Source organism: Bombina bombina, chromosome 9 (genome assembly GCF_027579735.1).
Source record: "Bombina bombina isolate aBomBom1 chromosome 9, aBomBom1.pri, whole genome shotgun sequence".
NCBI lineage: Eukaryota > Metazoa > Chordata > Amphibia > Anura > Bombinatoridae > Bombina > Bombina bombina.
This window is the reverse complement of record NC_069507.1, coordinates 57107406-57134271: the sequence shown is the minus strand read 5'-3', so window position 1 is coordinate 57134271 and position 26866 is coordinate 57107406. Positions and strand designations below refer to the sequence as shown.

Below are 26866 nucleotides of genomic sequence, written 5' to 3'. Positions count from 1 at the left end.
TGTTATGTGCATGTGTGTATATCTGTCTGTTGGAGTACCTAAAGGATCTGTTCTCCCCCTTCAATCCATCCTAAATGCCTCTGCCAGGCTAATCCACCTTTCACGTCGCTCTGAATCTGCTGCACCCTTTCTGCGAGTCCCTTCATTGGCTCTCCATTCACAGCAGAATTAAATTCAAAATCCTCACTCTTACATACAAAGCTCTCACCAACGCCGCTCCCCACTACCTATCCTCTCTAATCAACAAGTATACTCCAGCCCGCCCACTAAGATCCAACAATGACTTGCTCCTTGCATCCACGACTATCACCTCTTCCCATGCTAGACTACAGGACTTCTGTCGTGCACCACCTACCCTCTGGAACACTCTCCCTCGTGCTGTCAGACTTTGCCCTAATCTTTCTTTTTTTAAATGCTCCCTGAAGACTTTTTTGTTCAGAGAAGACTACCACCCAACTCAGTAATAAATTACTTCCACTTACCTAATTTTCCCTCATCTATCTCTGTATTAACTTCTTTCTCACTCTTGCAGTCTTCACCTCATGTTTCCTAACCTCCTACCCCTAGATTGTAAGTTCCCACGGGAATAGGGCCACCAATTCCTCCTGTATGTGTTCGTAATTTTTTTTCCTGTTTCTTACAATTTTTATATCATTGTTTTATTTAAGTGCTAAATATGTTGGCGCTTAATAAATAAAGTATAATAATAATAATCTATATCAATAGATAGATAAATATCTCAGTTTTTGGCTCCTAGATTTTGAACACATATATAGAACCTTGTTTTAAGGAGAGGTAACACTTCACACATTTATTGTATTAGTGTCCCTTTCATCATACAGGAAGAAAAACATGGTTTAATCAGGTCACAACTCATGTAATAAAGTAACAACTGATACATGGAAGTCTTATCACCGTTCCAATGAAGAGTGACAATGGCAGCTGAATCTTGATACACATGTCAGTTGTACTGAATAACATGACATTTTAACAGGTATATATGCTGATCCAACCGAGTGGTGTCCACACATAAGTTTATTGTCGTCAAGATTAAATATTGATATAATGTAATAAAATTTAGCCATGAATAAAAAATATAGTGAATAAGGTGTCATTTGGTGCATAACTCAAGCTGCTGTAAACCATAAACCAACATAAGGTAAATGGTGTACCATCTAGTGGTCTGGATATGCAGCTATTGGTATATTGTAAAAAATAAATAGATGACTAAAAGATTACCATAACACTTTTTATCTTCCAATTTGTTTTTAAGCAACACAGTACAATAAAAATTATATACACAGAGAAATATATCAGCCCACTAACAAGATCACGGGAAACACAGACCACAACACAAAACACAGGTGATGTCATATACTCAAAAGCACACACACAGCACGACACTTGAAACAGTATGGTTCGGAACTTACAGCCACGTAAACTGGTTGAGTAATCATTAACAGAGACAGGAGAGAGGGGGAAGGCTCGTTCAAGTGTTCCCATGTTACTACGCATAGTGCGTGACATGCAAGAGCACCCCAAACAACATGCCTGCATCAGCCTCTTGCGGATGGACATCTTGGCTAAAATCATGTTAACGATGAAGGGGAGAGGAAGAGTGGTAGATTAATGCAAGGTAAAGAGATACAGACAGACATATATATTCATGTATATATATTAATAGACACAATGCAGCTAAATGTGTATGATGGTCTGAACAGCAGGATATTTTATCTAGGCTTATTTGGAGGATGGATATGAGAAACAGACATCTGGAGTGAAAAAGTTAAACGGATGAAAAATGTAAAATAAGTCATTGTTACTATTTATAAGAGGTGCGATAGAAAGGAGCAAGATGACAATCTTCAAAAGGCTGGCCACCAAACCTGTAGGAAATTTGAGTGAAGATGAAACATTGAAAATACATTTTTTTTTTTTTGCTACGTAAAAATCTGGGACATAAATTATACTTATGAGCACTTTACTTTTACTTTATCACAAATTCTTTTACTATTATTAATAATTTTGGTTTTCACTACAACAAAACAATAGAATTAAAAAAGAGGTAGTTGGATCTTGTACAAGCTGATGTTATGCAACACTGTAACACGCTATAACTTGTGGAGAAATCAATAAAACTACATTACTATGACTTTTGTCTATTAAAATATGTTACAAACATAAAACCATGATAATATTGGGAAAGCACCTGTAGTGGGTTTAGGGTGTTATACACTAATTATTTATTTTAGAAGTAAATTAATAGTCCATACATCCACACAGGTGCTAAATCTGGACAAATGATAAGTATTTTTTTCGTTAAAGATACTGAACGATAAATAATGAACCATATCATGTATTTTAAACATGAATTAGATGGGACAGATTGTAGTTCTATATTAAATCTGTACACATTTTTCTAGTGGCTGGCATTTCCAAGAGGCCCACAGAGAGCATGGCCTATCTGTGGATGAGATGACAATGAGTGTGGAACTATCTAAAACCTTTTGGTTTGAGTGGATTATTATTGTGATGAGCAGTCACAAAGACGGAGGGTCAGATGCAGATGTAAAGCAAAGTCACAGATGTCTCCAAGTGCAGATAATACTCCACTGAAAACAGTTGTTTTTCATGCATGGGAAATGACTTTCTCAAGCAGCACCATATCAGGTATTCACTCATGCTACAAGATCCACCACTAGTCAAGAGCTCCAACAGGCATGAACAAAAGCTACAATTAAAAGATAGTGTTTCTGGTCTCATTGAAAGTGCCAACTTCTGTTTAAACGCTGCATAACCTTTCAGGTGGGAGAGCGGAGTGAAAATAATTTTAGATAATCTTCCTTCTGATGCTATTGAGTTTATGCGCTTTGCTGAGACTTGCGAATGGCTTAAATGTCATGTTTTATATATGCAAAGTATATTGGCAATTAAAGGGACATAAACGTGCAAACAGAAAATGCTCGAATATGATAGAGCATTTTGTTATTACACTGATACTTGCGTATGACAATGTTTTTAACCCATGAATAGTTTGTCAGCTCCACAGCAGCAATGAATTACTAGGGACTAGCTGAAGACATCTGTTGATGACAAGAGACAAATGTATGCAGCCACCACTCACTGGATAGCTCCCAATAGTGCATTGCTACTGCTGAGCATATGTAGATATTCTTTTCAACAAAGGGTACCAAGAAAAAAAAAGTACATTTTTATAGTACAAGTGAATTTAAAAGTCTTCTTTACTTGTAGTCTAGAGACTAAAAAAAGAATACACCTATAAAAAGCACTGACAGGGGCTGATTTACCATCTGCAGCGATCATGTCCGCTCGACATCGCTAAATGCCGACAGCATACGCTGTCCACATTTATCATTGCACAAGCAGTTTTGGTGAACTGCTTGTGCAATGCCGCCCCCTGCAGATTCACGGCCAGTCCTAGCAGAGGGTGTCAATCAACCAGATCGTATCTGATCGGGTTGATTGTTGTCCGCCACTCAGAGCAGGCAGATGAGTTAAGGAGCAGCGATTTTAAGACCGCTGCTTCTTAACTCTGCGGAAACAAGGGGAACAGGGGCCATTCGGCCCTTGTTAAATCAGCCCCACTGTGTGTACTTTTATTATGTATTCTTTTTTAGTCTGTAGACTATATGTACAAAAGTCTATCAGGGATATGAAACCAAAAATGTTTATTTTATGATTCAGATAGAACTTTCTAATTTACGTCTATTATTCATTTTTCTTCATTATCTTGGTATCTTTTGTTGAAAAGCAGGAAATTTGACTTTCATGTTCCTTTAAAGGGATAGTAAACCCAATTTTTTTTTCTTTCATGATTCAGATAGTGCATGCAATTTTAAGCAACTTTCTAATTTACTCCTATTATCAATTTTTCTTCCTTCTCTTGGTATCTTTATTTAAAAAGCAGAAATGTAAGGTAAGGAACCGGCCTATTTTTTGGTTCAGAACCTGGATAGAGCTTGCTGATTGGTTTGCTACATTTAGCCACCAATCAGGAAGCGATACCCAGGTGCTAAACCAAAATGGGCCGGCTCTTAAGCTTTCATTCCTGCCTTTTCAAATAAAGATGGCAAGAGAAAAAAAGAAAATTGATAATGGGAGTAAATTAGAAATTTGCTTAAAATTCCATACTCTATCTAAATCATGAAAGAAAAAAATTGGGTTTAGTGTCCCTTTAAGCACTACATACATAAAACATAAAAAAAAAAATAATAATTTTATTTGTAAAATTGCATTGTTTTAAGTCCAGGAACATACCTCTTGAAACATTTCTTTAGTAGGCTTAATTATCTAATTTGCTGTGTCCAATAAGGGAGAGATATAAATTAGCACCTGCACTCATCTAGCAATCATTTCGTAAATTCTGGAACGTATGAATTCTGGATCCTGCGCTCCAGCCTCTATGGGACAGCACGTAAACCCATATTTTTAGTGTTAAATTACAAAAGTGGGCAAATATTTAAATATTAAATGGGTTGTGTCTTTAGCAAGTAAAAGCAAATGAAAAACAACTACTCTAGAACATGCTTATTCATTAGTAAAACAAACAGTTGTGTTACCCACCCTATCACATGATAAAAATGCCAACAAAGTCAAAAGACTGCAGAACAAGTGACCTGCAAGACTGAACAAAATGCAGTCTGACTTCCCATGTAAGAATTTAGACTATACAAATAGAAAAAAGAATCATTTTGAGAGGCAGAAGACACTTAACTTTTAATTGTTCTGTTACTATAATAGCAGCAATGTATGACAAAGTCAGGTTGTCTCTGGCACAAAGTGGACCTTGAAACGTTAGCAATGGTCTAAATTGTTTTTTTTGCAATGCAATACGTTGAAAAGTTACAGTTTGTATTGGTTGGGCATTTTTTGGGATCTTTATGCCAGAGAGTTCTAACTACCCCAAAGATAAACAGGAAAGGGGAGGGGGTATAATTATCTAGGCTCATTGATAAAGTTATTATGACACAACAAGAGCGGGGGAAATATCTACAGGATACAATGACAATAACATTACAAGCACACGTGTACCAATGAGGCACTGACGAAGACACCCTATAGATGAGGGATATTAACTTCAGTAGAAATGTAAGTTCCTAATCCAACTGACCATTCACAAGATTCACACAAAGTTCTTCTATCATTAAGACAGCAACATCATACGACACACTGTGCACATCAGAACATCACAGGACAAACTCAACATAAAGCCGTGGTTATTCCACCTGTAACAGGAATGTCACTGCTGGCCTCAGAAATGCCTCTGTTGTAAGATGTGTTACCATAATCACATGCTAACAATAAACACTTTATTTCAACCTGTAGCTTCCCTGAGACTGTACGATGGTAAAACACGTAAGACGATGATGAATACTGAAGGGGAAAACGCACATAGGAGCAGAATTGTGGGCTCTTTGCTGCAACCCAATAATAAATAGTGCACATCACGTTTTGGTTAACTGAGAACACTCCATCAAATTGTATATCACATAAAGGTAAGTCCTGGGGATAAGAAATAACAACCCCTCCAGCCTACCTCAGTATACTGTTGTTTTCATTATTTGAGGATGATGATGGAAATCACACATTATTAGCACAGGACACTATTTTAAATAATTACTTTTCAAACCTACATATTCAAATATCTAATATATATATATATATATATATATATATATATATATATATATATATATACTCATACTGTATACATATACATATATCAAAATAAACTACTAAAATACAAGACAGGGGTGTTATTAACTACTATACATAGCAAAGACACGACAAAGAACAATGGAAAGTATTCACTAAAAAATAAAGGGTGTACAGTACACACACAAATTGTAACACACATACATATATATGTATGTGTGTATATATATATATATATATATATATATATATAAACACACAAATACACACATATATGTATGTATATATATATATATATATATATATATATATATCTACACACACACAAATAGATACACAAGATAGATAGACAGAAATATAGACAGAAACACACAAACCCATAAATAAATGCATGTATATAAATATATATATTTGACCACTACTATTACTTCATATATATATAATTACACATTTACTTGTACAATATGCACAAATGATATACAACTAAATCAGATTACAGTGTATAGATGTGGCACACACTCACATATAACTGTACAGTTAGATACACGTGTATAAACACAATGACTAACAATGTCCCATAGTGATTGATTTAAAAATACAGCAGCACATTTGTTAAGGGACAATCAGCTAATATATTTTAGTATCAAACAGGAACTTTTCTTAAAGTGTCAGCTCTTCTACCTAACGTAAACTTAGTAAGGTTTGTTTAACCCCTCCTCTACTAGACTACAGCATATCATATTGCAATTTGCTGTGGCCATCTTTGTCAGACAAGGTGTTAAAGGTGCAGTACCACTTAAATTTAAATTGAAATTAGAGTTTTCTGAATTCTGGCATATTCTCTTTATTAAAGGGACAGTAACGTGAAAATAAAACTTTCATGATTCAGATAGAGTATACAATTTAAACAACTTTCCAATTTACTCCTTTTTCCTAATTTGCTTCATTGGTATCCTTTGTTGAAAAGTATACCAAGGTACGCTCAGAAGCAGCAATACACAACTGCGATCTAGCTGTTGATTGGTGTGTTCAGCAAGCTCCCAGTAGTGCGTTGTTGCTCCTTCATCAAAGGATACCAAGAGAATGAAGCAAATGTGCTAATAGAAGTAAATTGGAAAGTTGTTAAAAAATTGTGTTCTCTATCTGAATCTATCTGAATCATGGGAAAAAACTTGGGTTTAACTTTAACTTTCAGAATGGTCAACACCCTGCTACTGACTCACATTAGATGTGATCCCTTGAAATCCCCTTTAGAAAAGGAGCTTAAGAAAAATAAACAGGGCAAGATTACAAGTGGCGTGTTATTTAGAGCTTTCGCTCACGCACAAACACCGCCAGAAATAAATTTTTAAAGCGCATCAGTTAACACGTGCGTTACAAGTTGAAAGTAAATGGTCTGCATGCAAATGCGCACTTACTTCAGGACTTCGGATATTGCGACCATGTTAACTCCCCATAGAATTTGATGGAGTTAGCAAACTGAAAACAAACAAAACTAAACCTATGGCTCGCGCGCTAACCCGACACCACATTAGACCTACAGCATTAACCCGAAGGTAGTTAGCGCTGCGGAATCTGTTGGCGCTCTACAAATAACCAATAATAAGTTATGAATATTTTACATTCCAATATTCTTCACATAGAATGCCCTATCTATTTTTAAATATATATTTCTATATATATCTGATGTAGTTTTTGTAAAATATATATCTATACCTATACCTTTTATATTCCTTGCTTGCACTGAATTGTATACCTATATACTGTATCTATATGAATATATAGGTATATACAGATATATATATAGGAATATCTATTGAAAAATACATAGAACATTTTCCCCCATGTGAAGAACATTTGAATGTCAAATATTTACAATATATATACAGTAAAACACTATTAAATATTGCAATTTATAAGAAATCATGTTTCTTGTTTTCAGGTATTTGAGTATAAATGGCTCAGAAGTATATATACATATGTATATATGTGTATACATGTATTTGTATGTGTTTATATGTATGTATATAAACATTATAGCACTTTACAATCAAACGCCTTTTCATATACCTTTTAACCCTTATGCCTTATTTTTTTGTATTTATATGAATATTTTTATTAGATAGTGTATATATGAGTGACAATTTATTGTAATGTATTTATGTTATGTTTAGTGCAACTTTTTATTTAGCCATAATCTTTTACTCAAGGACTTTAGTCACACTTACCCGATGAACGCAAATTTAGTTTGTGCTTGTGCGGTCGCGTTTACTTTCAACTTGTAATACGCACATTGTTCAATATTGCGCGCTAACGTTAACGCACCACTTTTAATCTAGCCCATAGAGTTTTAACCTGAATTCAGTGAAGCCCTGCAGCAAGTATAATTCATATTTATCTTTTAGCAAACTTCATTATACTTATAGTCATTAGCATTGGCCTAGATCCCTATAGAACTCAGATTTATATATATTTTGTTGCTCTAGAAAAACTAAAAGGACTTCACATTATTCAAACTGTCTCAGAAATAATGTACAAATAATTGAATTTAAAAAATAAAAACTGAATGAAATGTTACAGGTCAAACTTAATGCTCTTGGTCACTAAAATATTTTATATTAAAAAAACATTAAAGGCATATAGAAATGATGTATTAAAGGGACAGTCTACACAAAAATTGTTATTGTTTAAATTGATTGATAACGCCTTTACTACCCATTCCCCAGCTTTGCACAACCAAAATTGTTATGTTCTTTTTTTCTCATAGGGAAAAAACTTTATTTGACTTTATATTCAGTTTCCAACAAATCTCCAGGGAACTCGAGTTCCAGACATAAAACGTGAATATGGGATGATGTTTAACTACAGAGTTATTGAGCAAATGGGGATCATGTCTGCCCGGCATCGCTAAAATTGCGCAAGCATTTCTGGTGAAATGCTTGTGCAATCCCACCCCCTGCACATTTGCGGCCAATCGGTCGCTAGCAGGGGGTGTCAATCATTCCAATCGTATCTGATCGGGATGATTGCTGTCAGAGGTGGCGGATGAGTTAAAGTGTTTAGAGGTGGCGGATGAGTTAAAAGTGCCATAAAACAGGTTGAGATCTCTGCATATCCTAAAAGGGCTACTTAAGTAAAAATAGTTTGCATACATTTTTTTAAAAAAATTGATGGTAAGTATTTTAAAATAATTTTCAAAAATAATAATAATTAAAAAATACTTAAAATAGCCGTGCTGTCTGGACACTGTGCTCCACCCCCCTTATCAGTGTTTAGACACAGGCATTGTATTTCTACTGAGTTCACAGCTTGTAGGCATGCTCCAGCAGATAATCCCTATTCATTTGTGTATTTTACCAAAACAACAATGGATATAGCTACAGCCATACAAGGAATTGTGTGGGGGGAGTTAGAGCTGTACAAGTCAGAAACTTAAAAGAAAGGGTTAATGGCGAGGCACTGCAGTATAAATTTGCAGGTAAAGTAGTTAATATACATATTATTATATTTTGTCTCTATCTCAACTTGTTTTATGTCCCTTTAAGGAGCAGCGGTCTTAGACTTAACTTTTGTTTCTGGCGGCGGAAACAGCTGCATTCGCATCTTAATAAATCAGCCCCAATATATTCAACAGGAAAAAGAAATCCCAGGTGAGACATGAAAACAAGAGTTAAAAAAACAAACAAACAAAAAAATTGCCTAATTATGGGCGTGTAAACATAAGTGGTAACAGAGCACGGGTTGTACAGAGAAAACTTTATGTGTTTGTGTAAATCTCTCCCCTAAAAGTAATGGAATCAAACCCCACCTCTCACATCAGGTGATATGAAGGAAGTGTCGTAATTGAGAGGCCTCAGACACGAAATGGAGTGCAGAGCGAGATTACAGGGTCTACAAGGCACAGTCCAAAAATGTAAAAAAACAAATACATATAAAATAAGGGGCTTATTTAATGGTGTCCCATGTTGTGTCAATGCAAAACCAAATGTGGAAAGAAGAGGCCAAACATGGGGGCACTAGGTTGTTGTGAAGCTCATCAGCAAATATCAACATTGTTATATTAATATACAATATAACATTAAAACATCTTTATTGCTGACTGTTTTTCAACCACTACAGACATCCTCTTATCACATGCTTTTTTATTAGCTTTTCAGAGGAAGACACTGCTAACTCATGTGTGCCATATAGATAATATTGTGCTCACTCCTTCTGAGTTATTTATGAGTCAGCACCGACTGGCTAAAATGCAAGTCTGTCCAAAGAACTGAAATAAAAAGGGCAGTCTGCAGAGGCTAAGACACAAATTAATCACAGAGGTAAAAAAGTGTTTTCATACAACTGTGTTTGTTGTGCAAAACTGGGGAATGGGTAATAAAGGCATTATCTATATTTTTAAACAATAACATTTTTGGAGTAGACTGTCCCTTTAACTTTAAGACCTCTGTTTGTCCCTTTATTTATATAGAAGAACAATGAAAATCAGCATCACCAGAGCCATTGCATGGTATTAAAGCACCAACATTAGCATTTAGGTGTAGCCTTTCCAATAAAGATTTATTTTATTTTTATTTTTTAACTTTTACATTATAAAAAAAACATAAGCAGGTAATTACAGGGGTCAAGTCCGACAAAAAAAAGTATGGGAACTCACCGAGACTTCCACCCCCCCCCCTCACAATTAATATTGTTATATATATATATATATATATATATATATATATATATATATATATATATATATATATATATATATATATATATATATATATATATACACACACACAGATGCTGTATTTATATGTATATAATCTATACACTTTGGTTAATAAAAGCAAATTAAATCAAATAGAGGGGTTGAACGGTTGCCATTTTGGCCTGAGAATCCTCCTCTGCCACAGAGTCTCACCCACTTAAGGTGCAATAGTCCTTTTTCTGCTGAGGGGAGTTAAATAACTCCAGAGCAAGCCACACATAAATGTAAGCACCATGTGTTACACACATAGCAGGCTGACAGGCATGCATTTAGTATATTGTAGGAAGTTTTACTTCCCATTACTTGAGGATCTCACTATCCCTCTAACCAGACTTTGCTCCAGCTCCTCCCACCAGCAGCAGCAGGGCTTAATGATGATTTTCTGTTCTTAGTCCAGAGGGAACTTAGTTCCTCCAGCAAAAATAGTGCTGGAACTCCGTTCCCATGCGTTCCCGCTCGACTTGACCCCTGGGTGATTAGGAATAAATTAATTAACTATATATTCATATTCAATGACAACTTTAAATAACTGTTGAACATTAATATTGGCAAATGTAACTATTTCCATGAGCAAAATTACTGTAAAAGTTATATGGCAAAATGCAAATTTTATTTTTATTCTTCTTATTTTTCAAAGGGGGTTTATATCTGCTAGTTTTTCCCAATATTTAAACTGATTAACACCTGCTATTCCATCAAGGAATGTTTGCCCCTCATAATAAGGTTTCTGGAACTGCCACCGACTGCTATCTGTTTAAGCTCTTGTATTATAGTAAAATACCATGCAATATGTTTATTTCATGTTAAAATTTTGTAGAATACCTGCAGACACATTTCAATATTAAACATCTGATTTTAAAGGATGGAAAAAAATCTTCATGATAATCTTACTTAAAGGGACATAATACTCATATGCTAAATCACTTGAAACTGATGCAGTATAACTGTAAAAAGCTGACAGGAAAATATCACCTAAGCATCTCTATGTAAAAAAGGAAGATATTTTACCTCACAATTTCCTCAGCTCAGCAGAGTAAGTGCTGTGTAAAAAGTTATACTCAGCTGCTCCCAACTGCAGGTAAAAAAAAATTAAAAAAAAATGAAGAAATGAACAGCAGCCAATCAGCATCAGCAGTGCTGAGGTCATGAACTCTTACTGTGATCTGATGAGATTTGACTTAACTCTCATGAGATTTCATAGTAAGCTTCCTTTACCTGATTGGTGAAATAATATGAGAGTTCACGAGGCTCATCCCCTAAGCTGTCCTAGGACAGACATACTAATATGCTGCTTAGAAATCCTTTACAATGGGAGGTGGCTACTGAGGAACTTTTGAGGTAAAATATCTTTCTTTTTTACATAGAGATGTTCAGGAGATATTTTCTAGTCAGCTTTTTACAGCTATGCTGCATCACTTTAAAGTGTTTAAACATTTGGGTATTATGGCCTTTTAAGAAAATAGGTTTTTAAATTATTTTGTTTGGCCTTTTTAAAAAAATATTTTAGTGACCAGTAGTATGAGTGCCAAAGCCTGACATACAAATGAATTAATATTATCTTGCCTCATTATTTACTATCTGTATTAATTTATTTCTCAATAATTTTAATCTTGGACTAACTCAAATTTAAAAGGATGTACTTCTCAAAAAGAAGCATTTTTGAAATCCAGTTGTATTAAAAAAGAATGCTTCACGTAAAAGCTATTAGTGATCATTTTTATAGTGCATGGACATTCGGATCACATGGACATATATCCTGGGTGCTTACATTCAAACACCATGCCTGATCTTCTAGTAATAGAACGTATCACACCGATAATAATTGACATTTCATTAATGAAGAAGATATACACGGCACCACCAGTTTACTGAGCTGGTACAGTAATTTAAAACGGGCGCACAGGGAATCTTTATACCGCTCAAACATGCCAAATATTGGGGCATTGCCAATGGTTGGATGGTCTAACTGCTGCTGTTCATCTCGCAGCTTTACTTGTCAGGGCAAAGGTCCCAGTTTCTTAGGTCTCCCTGGCCTCCGGCAACAGACAGCCACCTCCGCCCAGCACTGCTTGTGACACACCCACTATCACGCCTTCTTATGTGCCCCCCCCCCTCCCACACAACACGCCATCTACCTCTACTGGAAAGCCTCTGGGAAATTTTGGGAAGTATGCATCTGTGCATATGCTGCATGTGACCATACACAGAAAATAGCTTTTTCTAGAAGCATTTAATCTATGAAAATTGTATTGCAAAAATGCATATATTTAAAATTGAAGTGTATTTCAGTTTTAACTATTATGCCCCTTTAATAATCCTGGAGTAATTCACTTTCATTTATGGATTTTGTTGATCTTGGGATGACTCACTTTCAGCAAATAATCAGAGATGCACCATAATACAACTTTGTTTAATCTATGCTTAGACTGTCTCTCAAATAAATAAAGATCACTAACGTGTCATTATTATCTATAACAATTTAGGTAAACTATAAAAAAACAACACCAATGTAATAAAATATTCATACTTTAGCTGTATATAGTTTTCCATCATTGTCAATTTTCCTTTAAAGGGATATAAAGGAGCAATATTAAAATGCTCTGATGTGTTAGAATATTTTGGGGTTGACCACAATTCTTTAGAAAAACCTATCTAATGGTTTTCAACAACAAAAAAAAAAAAATCACCATTAAAGTCTATGGAGATTTTTTGTAGATAAATCATTTGATAAAATGTTCTACAGGATTGCGATCGCCCCCTTTATTATTGAAGTATTGCTAGAACAGAACTATGTGTGTCGCATAGTTAAAGGGACAGTATAGACCCAATACATATTCTTTATTACTTATTGTTACATACCAGACAGGCATCTTGTAACGGATTCCTCATCTATAAGCTTGTAAGATATACAAGAAACTTTTAAATAATCGTTTGTTAGTAGCCGAACAGCTTTCTTCTTGTCCAGTTAGCGGTTTTCTTGTATGACAGTTTAGCAGTGCATGTTTAATATTTTTCAATTATCTATTTTAAATTGCACATGCACAAATCATTGTGCGCGACAAGCAATACTTATTTAAGAGTCAATCCTGATTGGAGAAACATAACATACCAAAATATACACGCAATAGGTGGGCGGAGCTTGGCAACCATTTTCGGGTCCTAATAAACCATGAATATTGAAATGTTTTATGTACTTCCTACAAGCTTATAAACGTGGGACCAATTGCAGGATGCTTCTCTGGTATGTAACAATAACTGAGCAAAATTATGTATTGACTGTCCCTTTAAACTCAGCTCCAGAATAGCAATGTACTACTGGTGCTCAGCTAGTTGCAGGTAACCACCAATCGCCTGCTGTGTTCTGCACAGGACTGGTAGTGAACTGCCAGTCTGGAACTGACTTTACTTATGTGTTTAACCTTTTTCTAGGGGGTTAAACACAATTGATAGTATTGTGGCACACTGTTAAGCTGTAACAACCAGAGGTGTGCTGTAATTTTTTGCTGAGAATAAATATGTTCATCCAAATTATAGACACTTTTGCCTATTTATACAATTAGTTTGTATAACATTTATGTAAAATGGTGCCACCAATCAACCACCAGTAATATGACAATGATTACATCATCAAGTTCCATTGATTGTTTGGGTTAAAGGACAGTAAAGTTAACACGAAACTTTCATGATTCAGATAAAGCCTTCAGTATTAAACAAATGTAAACTGTACTTTTATTATCTAGTTTGCTACGTTCTCTTTGTATCCTTTGTTGAAAAACCTACCTAGGAAGACTCAGGAGCAGCAATGCACAGCTGGAAGCTAGCTGGTGATTGGCTGCATACATATGCTTCTTTTTATTGGCTCAACCGATGTATTCAGCTAGCTCCCAGCAGTGCATTGCTGCTCCTTCAGCAAAAGGATACCAAGAGAATGAAGCAAATTTGATAATAGAAGTAAATTGGAAAGTATACTTTAACTGAATCATCAAAGAAAAATGACCCTTTAAAAAGAGTGGTTTTGGTTGTGTAAGCAATAAACATGAAAGCCTGGCCTAGAATTATTTATGATTTATGTAAATGGTGATGAGCCATTTATATAAATGTTCTGCAGGTGGCACAACACTTTTGAATGAATTCATGGTACCAAGTAAGTTAAAAACATCTCAGCACTAAACATTCATTCATTTTTATCTCGTCTTGCTATAAAAAATATTTATTGTAATAGAATTTGTAAACTCTAAAATACTATACATTTATAGCTAATTATGAGAGTTTTAAGAATACAGGTGCGCTGTCCAAGTGTGCCACAGTCTACAAAAGTTTGGGAACTATTGAATGTACTGGTTTTCAAACCTGTCCTCGGGCCTCCCCAACAGGCCAGGTTTTCAGGATTACCTTGGGTGAAAGCAGGTAAAATAACAATGTTTACCTGTTCTCTAGTTCAGATATCCTCAAAATGTAGCCTGTTAGGCCTCCCTGAGGAACGGTTTAAAAACCAGTGAATTAGAGTATTTGATTATTGCTCCTGCTATGTCCCTTTAAATATATATTTATATGATCAAGTGGAACTGCACCCTCTATGCTCTGTTCTCAAGTAACACTGTATAACTATAATGAGCAAGAAGACCACAAATAAAAAGTTGTATCTGCCACTAAAGTAAACTAAATTAACTATTTCAGTCTTGGAAATTAAAGATGTAAAAAAGCTGTTTGGGACTTCAATCTGTCTAGCTATGAAAAGAACTGGTTAAATTTGTTAATACAGCAGGAGAAGCTTTTTACCAAGAATAAAAAACTACATGCTCAATAGTCTACAGCAGTGAAGGCGATCTTGGCACGCCAGATGTTTAAAAACTACATTTCCCATGATGCTTGACTGGACTTAGCTGCCTAAGCATTATGGTTAATGTAGTTCTGAAACAACTGGAGTGCCAAAGTTTGCCATCACTGGTCTACAGTGTATATAATTTATGCTACACATGATGCTGCTTGGCTTATAAAAGTTTAAAACAACTGCTGTATTTTCTCCACATTTATGTTATGTAGTGAGATAGGAAAAAGATACAGGGAAGGTGAGGAGACATGCAGCATTTTCCTGGTGATATAACACAGACCCTAAAACTGGCCCTTTGCTATCAGAAGGACCATGTGGCTCCCGCCACAAATAAAATGCATTAACACTTGGGTCAAGTGTTCACTAAGTATTTCACTACAGGAAAATCTTGTGTACTCACAATACATAACTAAAAAGAGAATTATCCAAATGCAGCAAAAAAATAAAGGACAAATTGGAGAAACAAGAACAAAAAAAAAAGAAATATAATAAATATTAATGTTGCATAGTAGTCATTTAACTTATTAACCACTAAACGCGTTTCATGTAGGGTCATTGAACCTATAGGGTGATCATCCTTATAGCAACAAATCACTCTAGAATTTTTTTTTAGTGGAAAAAAGTGATTGTAAAAGTGTATACAACAATATGACTCTATTGTATAAATACAAATAACCACAGTTGAACCAGTTTATATTGATTAGATATATACAATGCATGTGATATGTTCAGCTAAAAAAACACAGGAAAATAATAATTAAAGGGACATTTCAGCCAAAAATAAAATCCACATGGATGCATTTCTATTGTGAATAGTAACATTTTGGTAATATACATGTATGGCAAGAATGCTTCTAATAAAAGCTATAGCTGTTTCAAAAGTGTATTTTAATGGGGGTTTTGTTTTTGATAGCGTGGCTCTCGCCACAAGCTGCAAGACTGCAGGAAGGAGGGCCAAGAAATCTTTAAGGACCAGCAACGTACAGGGTATGCCATGGTCGTTAAGGGGTTAAATATGCACTGTGCACCAGCATTTTAAACACAGCAGTTGCTTAGAAAAACTAAGGTGCTTGTACCATCTGGTAATGACTCAATTTGTTAATTGCCAACATGATAAAAGCCCCACTGGTTCTCTGAGCAGCTGCTGGTGCACTGAGAATATCTAGCTATGCTTCACATGCACGTGCAGAGAGAAATGTTAACACTAAAACAGTGATAACATTTACTAGAAGCATTTTTGACAATATGTATATATTGCAAATATGTTTCTATACAAAGATGTAATTCATCTACGTGCATTTACATTTTTACCAGAATGTCCCTTTAATAATGCATACAACACACCTTAATAAAAAATCTGCTTAATAAAAGCAATTTTAATTTAAAAAAAACAACATGTTATTACTTCTTTTAATGCTTTTATTTTCATTTATAGCAGATAGTTGCAAAATAAATGGGACATACTATTATTAAAATTACAGGAGGTAATTTACTTGAACAGAATATATGAATTACGGATCCTATCCATCTTTGTGGACGATTACAATCTTTTAGAAAAATCACCTCTTTTTTCTAAGGACTGTATTTGACCCCCATGTGTATAGTCCCCGCAAAGTCCAGCAGTATCGCTGGTCATGTGCAGGTAAGCATCATAAACTAAACAAGAGTGGAAGTACACCAATCACTGATAGTTTCCTGTTTGGAAACTGTGTGCTTGTGGCTCAAAGATCTGGATATTAAAGGGTCAGTCACCATTCAAATTAATGCTACATAATTCTGCACATAATTATGTAACATTAATCTAGCAACCCCTGCAAAAAAAGGATTTTAAAGGTTTAACCCCCAAATCCGTACTTATATTACCTTCCTCGCCAGCCTCTTCTGCTTGTCTGGTGTCTTCAACAACGCATCACATGTGCCCTGTCTAATCACAGGGCAACAGGTTGTGCCGTTGAACAACATGCAGCATGCTCCCGCACAGGGTAAAGCTGTTGGCTGCTTTACTGTAAGGTGGGGGAAGTGTCTGGAACTCAGTATGCAGTAATAACAACTCAAAACAAGAAAGGTCTTTCTAAAGTAATCTTTACTGAAGAAAAGATAAGCAGAAACAGATAAAGCACAAGTCTCTTTACAGCACAGAACTCAGCGAGTACTGTTGGTAGGTTTGCCAGGTGTCTGGTATTAAACCGGGCAGTCCGGTATTTTTCTGTCTTTTAAAGTCTATATAAGACAACCAGACATTTCTTCTGCTTTTTTTTTTTTAAATAATCAGTGGCCGTAGGTTTAGGTGGTGTGACACGCTGCGGTGCCGGCTAAGGTAGACAGGAGCGGCATCAACTGAGTAAGGCACTGAGGTTAGATTATCTGAGCCAGCCAGGGTGAGTGTATGTCCAAGCATTACAGTGTCATCAGTGGCCATGGGTCAGGTGGTGTGCCGCAGTGCCGGTTGGGGTAGGCATGGTATGTGACGTCACAGAGAGCAGCATGGGTGCTGTGCTTTGAAACATTTTAACGGAGTGAGTCAGGCAGTCTGGCTGTCAGTGAGGGGTTTGATTTAACTTGCAGCCTGACAGACTTTGGGAGCAAGCCTTGAAAAACATAATTTATGCTTACCTGATAAATTCCTTTCTTCTGTTGTGTGATCAGTCCACGGGTCATCATTACTTCTGGGATATTATCTGCTCCCCTACAGGAAGTGCAAGAGGATTCACCCAGCAGAGTTGCTATATAGCTCCTCCCCTCTACGTCACCTCCAGTCATTCGACCAAAGACCAACGAGAAAGGAGAAGCCAAGGGTGTAGTGGTGACTGAATTATAATTTAAAAAATATGTACCTGCCTTAAAATACAGGGCGGGCCGTGGACTGATCACACAACAGAAGAAAGGAATTTATCAGGTAAGCATAAATTATGTTTTCTTCTGTTATGTGTGATCAGTCCACGGGTCATCATTACTTCTGGGATACCAATACCAAAGCAAAAGTACACGGATGACGGGAGGGATAGGCAGGCTCATTATACAGAAGGAACCACTGCCTGAAGAACCTTTCTCCCAAAAATAGCCTCCGAAGAAGCAAAAGTGTCAAATTTGTAAAATTTGGAAAAAGTATGAAGCGAAGACCAAGTTGCAGCCTTGCAAATCTGTTCAACAGAGGCCTCATTCTTAAAGGCCCAAGTGGAAGCCACAGCTCTAGTGGAGTGAGCTGTAATTCTTTCAGGAGGCTGCTGTCCAGCAGTCTCATAGGCTAAACGTATTATGCTACGAAGCCAAAAAGAGAGAGAGGTAGCAGAAGCTTTTTGACCTCTCCTCTGTCCAGAATAAACGACAAACAGAGAAGAAGTTTGGCGAAAATCTTTAGTTGCCTGCAAGTAGAACTTGAGGGCACGAACTACATCCAGATTGAGTAGAAGACGTTCCTTCTTTGAAGAAGGATTTGGACACAAGGAGGGAACAACAATCTCTTGATTGATATTCCTGTTAGAGACAACCTTAGGTAAGAACCCAGGTTTAGTACGCAGAACTACCTTGTCTGAGTGAAAGATCAGATAAGGAGAATCACAATGAAGGGCTGATAACTCAGAGACTCTTCGAGCCGAGGAAATAGCCATTAAAAATAGAACTTTCCAAGATAACAATCTTATATCAATGGAATGAAGGGGTTCAAACGGAACACCCTGTAAAACGTTAAGAACTAAGTTTAAACTCCATGGCGGAGCAACAGTTTTAAACACAGGCTTGATCCTAGCTAAAGCCTGACAAAAGGCCTGGATGTCTGAATCTTCTGACAGACGCCTGTGTAACAAGATGGACAGAGCTGAGATCTGTCCCTTTAATGAGCTAGCCGATAAACCCTTTTCTAAACCTTCTTGTAGAAAAGACAATATCCTAGGAATCCTAACCTTACTCCAGGAGTAATCTTTGGATTCACACCAGTCTAGGTATTTACGCCATATTTTATGGTAAATCTTTCTGGTAACAGGCTTCCTAGCCTGTATCAGGGTATCAATAACCGACTCAGAAAACCCACGTTTTGATAAAATCAAGCGTTCAATTTCCAAGCAGTCAGCTTCAGAGAAGTTAGACTTTGATGTTTGAATGGACCCTGAATCAGAAGGTCCTGTCTTAGAGGTAGAGACCACGGCGGACAGGATGACATGTCCACTAGATCTGCATACCAAGTCCTGCGCGGCCATGCAGGCGCTATTAGAATCACTGATGCTCTCTCCTGTTTGATTTTGGCAATCAATCGAGGAAGCAGCGGGAAGGGTGGAAACACATAAGCCATCCTGAAGTTCCAAGGTGCTGTCAAAGCATCTATCAGAACCGCTCCCGGATCCCTGGATCTGGATCCGTAGCGAGGAAGTTTGGCGTTCTGGCGAGACGCCATGAGATCTATCTCTGGTTTGCCCCAACGTCGAAGTATTTGGGCAAAGACCTCCGGATGAAGTTCCCACTCCCCCGGATGAAGAGTCTGGCGACTCAAGAAATCCGCCTCCCAGTTCTCCACTCCCGGGATGTGGATTGCTGACAGGTGGCAAGAGTGACACTCTGCCCAGCGAATTATCTTTGATACTTCTATCATTGCTAGGGAGCTTCTTGTCCCTCCCTGATGGTTGATGTAAGCTACAGTCGTGATGTTGTCCGACTGAAACCTGATGAACCCCCGAGTCTTTAACTGGGGCCAAGCTAGAAGGGCATTGAGAACTGCTCTCAATTCCAGAATGTTTATTGGCAGGAGACTTTCCTCCTGACTCCATTGTCCCTGAGCCTTCAGAGAATTCCAGACAGCGCCCCAACCTAGAAGGCTGGCGTCTGTTGTTACAATTGTCCAGTCCGGCCTGCTGAAAGGCATCCCCCTGGACAGATGTGGCCGAGAAAGCCACCATAGAAGAGAGTTTCTGGTCTCTTGATCCAGATTCAGAGTGGGGGACAAATCTGAGTAATCCCCATTCCACTGACTCAGCATGCACAATTGCAGCGGTCTGAGATGTAGGCGTGCAAAGGGAACTATGTCCATTGCTGCTACCATTAAGCCGATCACCTCCATGCATTGAGCTACTGACGGGAGTTGAATGGAATGAAGGACACGGCATGCATTTAGAAGCTTTGTTAATCTGTCTTCTGTCAGATAAATCTTCATTTCTACGGAATCTATAAGAGTCCCCAAAAATGGAACCCTTGTGAGAGGCAAGAGAGAACTCTTCTTTTCGTTCACTTTCCATCCATGCGACCTTAGAAATGCCAGAACTAACTCTGTATGAGACTTGGCAGTTTGAAAGCTTGAAGCTTGTATCAGAATGTCGTCTAGGTACGGAGCTACCGAAATTCCTCGCGGTCTCAGAACCGCCAGAAGGGCACCCAGAACCTTTGTGAAGATTCTTGGAGCCGTAGCCAATCCGAATGGAAGAGCTACAAACTGGTAATGCCTGTCTAAGAAGGCAAACCTTAGATACCGGTAATGATCTTTGTGAATCGGTATGTGAAGGTAAGCATCCTTTAAATCCACTGTGGTCATGTACTGACCCTTTTGGATCATGGGTAAGATTGTCCGAATAGTTTCCATTTTGAACGATGGAACTCTTAGGAATTTGTTTAGGATCTTTAAATCCAAGATTGGCCTGAAAGTTCCCTCTTTTTTGGGAACCACAAACAGGTTTGAGTAAAACCCTTGTCCTTGTTCCGACCGCGGAACCGGATGGATCACTCCCATTAATAATAGATCTTGTACACAGCGTAGAAACGCGTCTTTCTTTATTTGGTTTGTTGACAACCTTGACAGATGAAATCTCCCTCGTGGGGGAGATAATTTGAAGTCTAGAAGGTATCCCTGAGATATGATCTCTAGCGCCCAGGGATCCTGGACATCTCTTGCCCAAGCCTGGGCGAAGAGAGAGAGTCTGCCCCCCACTAGATCCGGTCCCGGATCGGGGGCCCTCGGTTCATGCTGTCTTAGGGGCAGCAGCAGGTTTTCTGGCCTGCTTGCCCTTATTCCAGGACTGGTTAGGTTTCCAGCCTTGTCTGTAACGAGCAACAGCTCCTTCCTGTTTTGGTGCAGTGGAAGTTGATGCTGCACCTGCTTTGAAATTCCGAAAGGGACGAAAATTAGACTGTCTAGCCTTAGCTTTGGCCTTGTCTTGAGGTAGAGCGTGGCCCTTACCTCCTGTAATGTCAGCGATAATTTCTTTCAAACCGGGCCCAAATAAAGTTTGCCCCTTGAAAGGTATATTAAGTAATTTGGACTTAGAAGTTACATCAGCCGACCAGGATTTTAGCCACAGCGCCCTACGTGCCTGAATGGCGAATCCTGAATTCTTAGCCGTAAGTTTGGTTAAATGTACTACGGCCTCCGAAACGAATGAATTAGCTAGTTTAAGGACTCTAAGCCTGTCCGTAATGTCGTCCAGCGTAGCGGAACTAAGGTTCTCTTCCAGAGACTCAATCCAAAATGCTGCCGCAGCCGTAATCGGCGCGATGCATGCAAGGGGTTGCAATATCAAACCTTGTTGAACAAACATTTTCTTAAGGTAACCCTCTAATTTTTTATCCATAGGATCTGAAAAAGCACAGCTATCCTCCACCGGGATAGTGGTGCGCTTAGCTAAAGTAGAAACTGCTCCCTCCACCTTAGGGACCGTTTGCCATAAGTCCCGTGTGGTGGCGTCTATTGGAAACATCTTTCTAAATATTGGAGGGGGTGAGAACGGCACACCGGGTCTATCCCACTCCTTAGTAACAATTTCAGTTAATCTCTTAGGTATAGGAAAAACGTCAGTACTCGCCGGTACCGCAAAGTATTTATCCAACCTACACATTTTCTCTGGTATTGCAACAGTGTTACAATCGTTAAGAGCCGCTAAGACCTCCCCTAGTAATACACGGAGGTTTTCCAATTTAAATTTAAAATTTGAAATATCTGAATCCAATCTGCTTGGATCAGAACCGTCACCTACAGAATGAAGCTCTCCGTCCTCATGCTCTGCAAGCTGTGACGCAGTATCAGACATGGCCCTAGAATTATCAGCGCACTCTGTTCTCACCCCAGAGTGATCACGCTTGCCTCTTAGTTCTGGTAACTTAGCCAAAACTTCAGTCATAACAGTAGCCATATCTTGTAATGTTATCTGTAATGGCTGCCCAGATGTACTAGGCGCCATAATATCACGCACCTCCCGGGCGGGAGACGCAGGTACTGACACGTGAGGCGAGTTAGACGGCATAACTCTCCCCTCGCTGTTTGGTGAAATTTGTTCAATTTGTACAGATTGGCTTTTATTTAAAGTAGCATCAATACAGTTAGTACATAAATTTCTATTGGGCTCCACCTTGGCATTGGAACAAATGACACAGGTATCTTCCTCTGAATCAGACATGTTTAACACACTAGCAATAAACATGCAACTTGGTTACAATCTTATTTAACAAAAACGTACTGTGCCTCAAAGAAGCACTAAACGATTAAATGACAGTTGAAATAATGAACTGAAAAACAGTTATAGCATCACTCTTTAAAAACAACATAACTTGTTAGCAAAGGTTTGTTCCCATTAGTAAAGCAATACTAATTAAATTTTAAACATAAAAATCACAGAGCAACGTTTTAAAACACAGTCACTATATAAATCTCACAGCTCTGCTGAGAGAATCTACTTCCCTTCAAAGAAGTTTGAAGACCCCTGAGTTCTGTTAGAGATGAACCGGATCATGCAGAAAATATAAGTGTAACTGACTGGAAATTTTTGATGCGTAGCAAAGAGCGCCAAAAACGGCCCCTCCCCCTCACACACAGCAGTGAGAGAGAAACGAAACTGTCATAATCAAAACAAGCAAACTGCCAAGTGGAAAAATAATGCCCAAATATTTATTCACTCAGTACCTCAGAAATGCAAACGATTCTACATTCCAGCAAAAACGTTTAACATGAATTAAATACCTATTAAAAGGTGTAATGTATTTTTACAGAGTAATTCCGGTGAAATACCATCCCCAGAACACTGAAGTGTAGAGTATACATACATGTCATTATAACGGTATAGCAGGATTTTCTCATCAATTCCATTCAGAAAATAAAAACTGCTACATACCTCAATGCAGATTCAACTGCCCGCTGTCCCCTGATCTGAAGCTTTTACCTCCCTCAGATGGCAGAGAAACAGCAATATGATCTTAACTACTCCGGTTAAAATCATAAGAAAAAACTCTGGTAGATTCTTCTTCAAACTCTGCCAGAGAAGTAATAACACGCTCCGGTGCTATTGTAAAATAACAAACTTTTGATTGAAGTTATAAAAACTAAGTATAATCACCATAGTCCTCTCACACCTCCTATCTAGTCTTTGGGTGCAAGAGAATGACTGGAGGTGACGTAGAGGGGAGGAGCTATATAGCAACTCTGCTGGGTGAATCCTCTTGCACTTCCTGTAGGGGAGCAGATAATATCCCAGAAGTAATGATGACCCGTGGACTGATCACACATAACAGAAGAAATTAACAATTACTTCACAGATCTTTAAGGTATGATAGTGAGAGAGTGACATTATATATATATATATATATATATACATATGTATATATATATGTGTATATACAGTATATATATATATATATATATATATATATGTATATGTATATATGTATACATACATACACAAGTGTATATACACATTTAAGTTATTGATTTCACTTGTAGTAGTATATATATGTGTGTGTGGAAAAAAATAATACAAATGGAAATAAAATGCGTACCCAAGTTGGCATGAGAGTGACACTGCATATATACTATATATGTACTATATATTAGTGTATGTGTATATAAATATATATGATACACCTGTAACTGTTTATCAGTATATATAGTTTTAACATATATATATATATATGTATTATATATCAATATATATCTATATATACATCTAGAAAAAAAGCATGCAAAATATTTTTATAAAACAAAATATATATAAATACACTCACTGTATATGTCTATATATTTTGTTTTATAAAAAGCAAAAATAATTTGTGTGCTTTTTTTCTACTGCAACCCCCCTTATTATCTGCTGGCTGTCCAGTATTTTTATGAAAGACAGCTGGCAACCCTAACTGTTGGTGAGGTATATTGAGAAATGTGCAGAAACAAGTAAGCATATGCAAGTAGGCACAAGACTCTCAACAAACTCAGAACTTCACAACAGAAGTCTTTGATTTTAGCAGTAGTAGAAGTATACATCAGTAATACAAACAGAGGTCTTTGATCTCAGCAACAGTATATGCATACCCAAGTATTTTAGCAGAGGTCTTTAGTCTCAGCAAAATGAGAAGCATATGTCGGTTTTACAAGCAGAGGTCTTTGGTCTCAGCAGTAGTATAAACATACATCAGTATTACAGGCAGAGGTCTTTGGTCTCAGCAGTAGTATAAGCATACCCAAGTATTTCAGCAGAGGTCTTTGGTCTCAGCAGTAGTATATGCATACCCAAGTATTTTCAGCAGAGGTATTTGGTCAAAGCAGTAACAGAAGCATACATCAGCATGACAAGCAAAGGTCTTTGATCTCAACAGTGGAGCAGGAACTGGGAAAGCACCTTCCAAGGCAATAACTCAGTGAAGAATGAAGCACTGAGTAGCCTTTTATAGGAACTCCCACACCTGTACCTTTCAGGTGGGAGTTCCAGTAATCAACTACTGTCCCTTTAAATCTGGGCAGCGCATGGCTGCGCGTGCCTAGTGACTCGCAGCTGCTGCTGCTAACAGACTAGTCTTAGCGTCTCTCCACATGAGACGGATCACTGGGGCCTGTATTCACCGCAACGGGGCTAGAAACTCAGCGTTAGCCGTGATGGCGGCCGGGTAAGTCAGGGATCCTGACAGTGCCCTCTCCTTAGGCGTGACCTCCAGGGATGCCTGTGAGTAGGATGGCTAGGGTGTTTCTTCTTGAAATCTCGGATGCGTGCAGAAGCATGAACTTCAGTTGCTAGTACCCAACTTCTCTCATCAGGATCATATGCTTTCAATTGAATTAAGTACTCCAGTTATCCTCTGTGGATTCTGGCATTCAAAATTTCTTCGACTTCATATTCTTCTGATCCATCCACCATGACAGGTCCTGGTGTAGACAGTGTACGAGATAGAAATCGATCTGGTATTACAGGTTTAAGAAGAGAAACATGAAATACAAGATGAATATGGTAAGAAGAAGGTAATTGAAGACATATTGCTACTGGAGATATAATTTTCTCAATGGTGAAAAGTCCAATAAAACCAGGACCCAATTTCTTAAAGAGTAGAGCAAGCTGAAGGTGAGAAGTGGATAAATATACTTTATCCCCTGACTGATAATCTGGGGTAGGACGTCTTTTCTTATCAGCATACTGTGAGTATTGTTGCTGAGCCTGTAGTAACTTTTTCTTTACAAGTGCAAACGTATTTTGAATTCCAAGTAGACGTTGATCAGCGGCTGGTACTGAGCATTGGAGAGGGGAACCAGGTAGCATAGTTGGATGATAGCCATAAACATATAGAAAAGGAGACATGGATGTAGATCTATGAATTTGATTGTTGTAAACAAATTCAGCTAGAGCAAGGTATTGAGCCCAGTCATCATGTAAGGTGGTGGTATAACAACGTAGGTATTGTTCAAGTGTCTGGTTAGTGCGTTCCGTTTGAATATCCATTTGGGGCTGAAAGGCAGTGGATAATGCTTGTTGAATATGCAACCCCTTGCAAAAGGCAGACCAAAACTTAGAGGTAAACTGGGAACCTTTATCAGAACTGTGTAAACTAAAAATCTCCTGAAGGAAAATGGTAGCTGTTTGATCAGCATCAGGTACCCTTTTTGTGGCGGATATATTCTTAGTGAAGGACACCAAGGTACATTTGAAATTAAAAACATTATTTTAGTGCTTGGTGTCATTATACTGATGCAGATACCACTGACCTTATAACCAGCCCTCCTCTGGCTATACTCATAAGCCAGTGTCACTACTGTGTCATTATATAGTGATGGGTGTTATTATACTGATCCAGATACCACTGATCCTATAACCAGTAGCATATGCAAGTAGGTATAAGTCTCTCAACAAGCACAGCACTTAGTATACATAAGTATCACAGCGAGTACTGTTGGTGAGGTATATTGAGAAATGTCCAGAAATAAGTAAGCATATGCAAGTAGGCACAAGACTCTCAACAAACTCACAACAGTACTCACAACAGAAGTATTTGATTTTTGCAGTAGTAGAAGTATACATCAGTATTACAAAAAGAGGCCTTTGATCTCAGCAACAGTATATGCATACCCAAGTATTTCAGCAGAGGTCTTCAGTCTCAGCAAAAGCAGAAGAATATGTCGGTTTTACAAGCAGAGGTCTTTGGTCTCAGCCGTAGTATAAACATACATCAGTATTACAGGCAAAGGTCTTTGGTCTCAGCAGTAGTATATGCATACCCAAGTATTTCAGCAGAGGTCTTCAGTCTCAGCAAAAGCAGAAGAATATGTTGGTTTTACAAGCAGAGGTCTTTGGTCTCAGCAGTAGTATAAACATACATCAGTATTACAGGCAAAGGTCTTTGGTCTCAGCAGTAGTATATGCATACCCAAGTATTTCAGCAGA

At 37.7% G+C, this 26866-nt stretch overlaps 1 protein-coding gene across 9 annotated transcripts in view; it reads right to left on the bottom strand.

Moving 5' to 3' along the window:
• The window catches only part of KCNMA1 (potassium calcium-activated channel subfamily M alpha 1), a 940359-nt gene that overhangs the window by 227978 nt on the left and 685515 nt on the right, over positions 1 to 26866 (bottom strand). Inside the window, exon 19 of one of the 9 annotated variants that reach the window (XM_053692132.1) lies at positions 1431 to 1583. The exons of the other annotated variants lie outside the window; for them this stretch is intronic. Within the exon in view, the coding sequence (XP_053548107.1) occupies positions 1431 to 1583 (153 nt within the window). The remainder of the gene's footprint in view (positions 1 to 1430; positions 1584 to 26866) is intronic. 9 annotated transcript variants of the gene reach the window in all.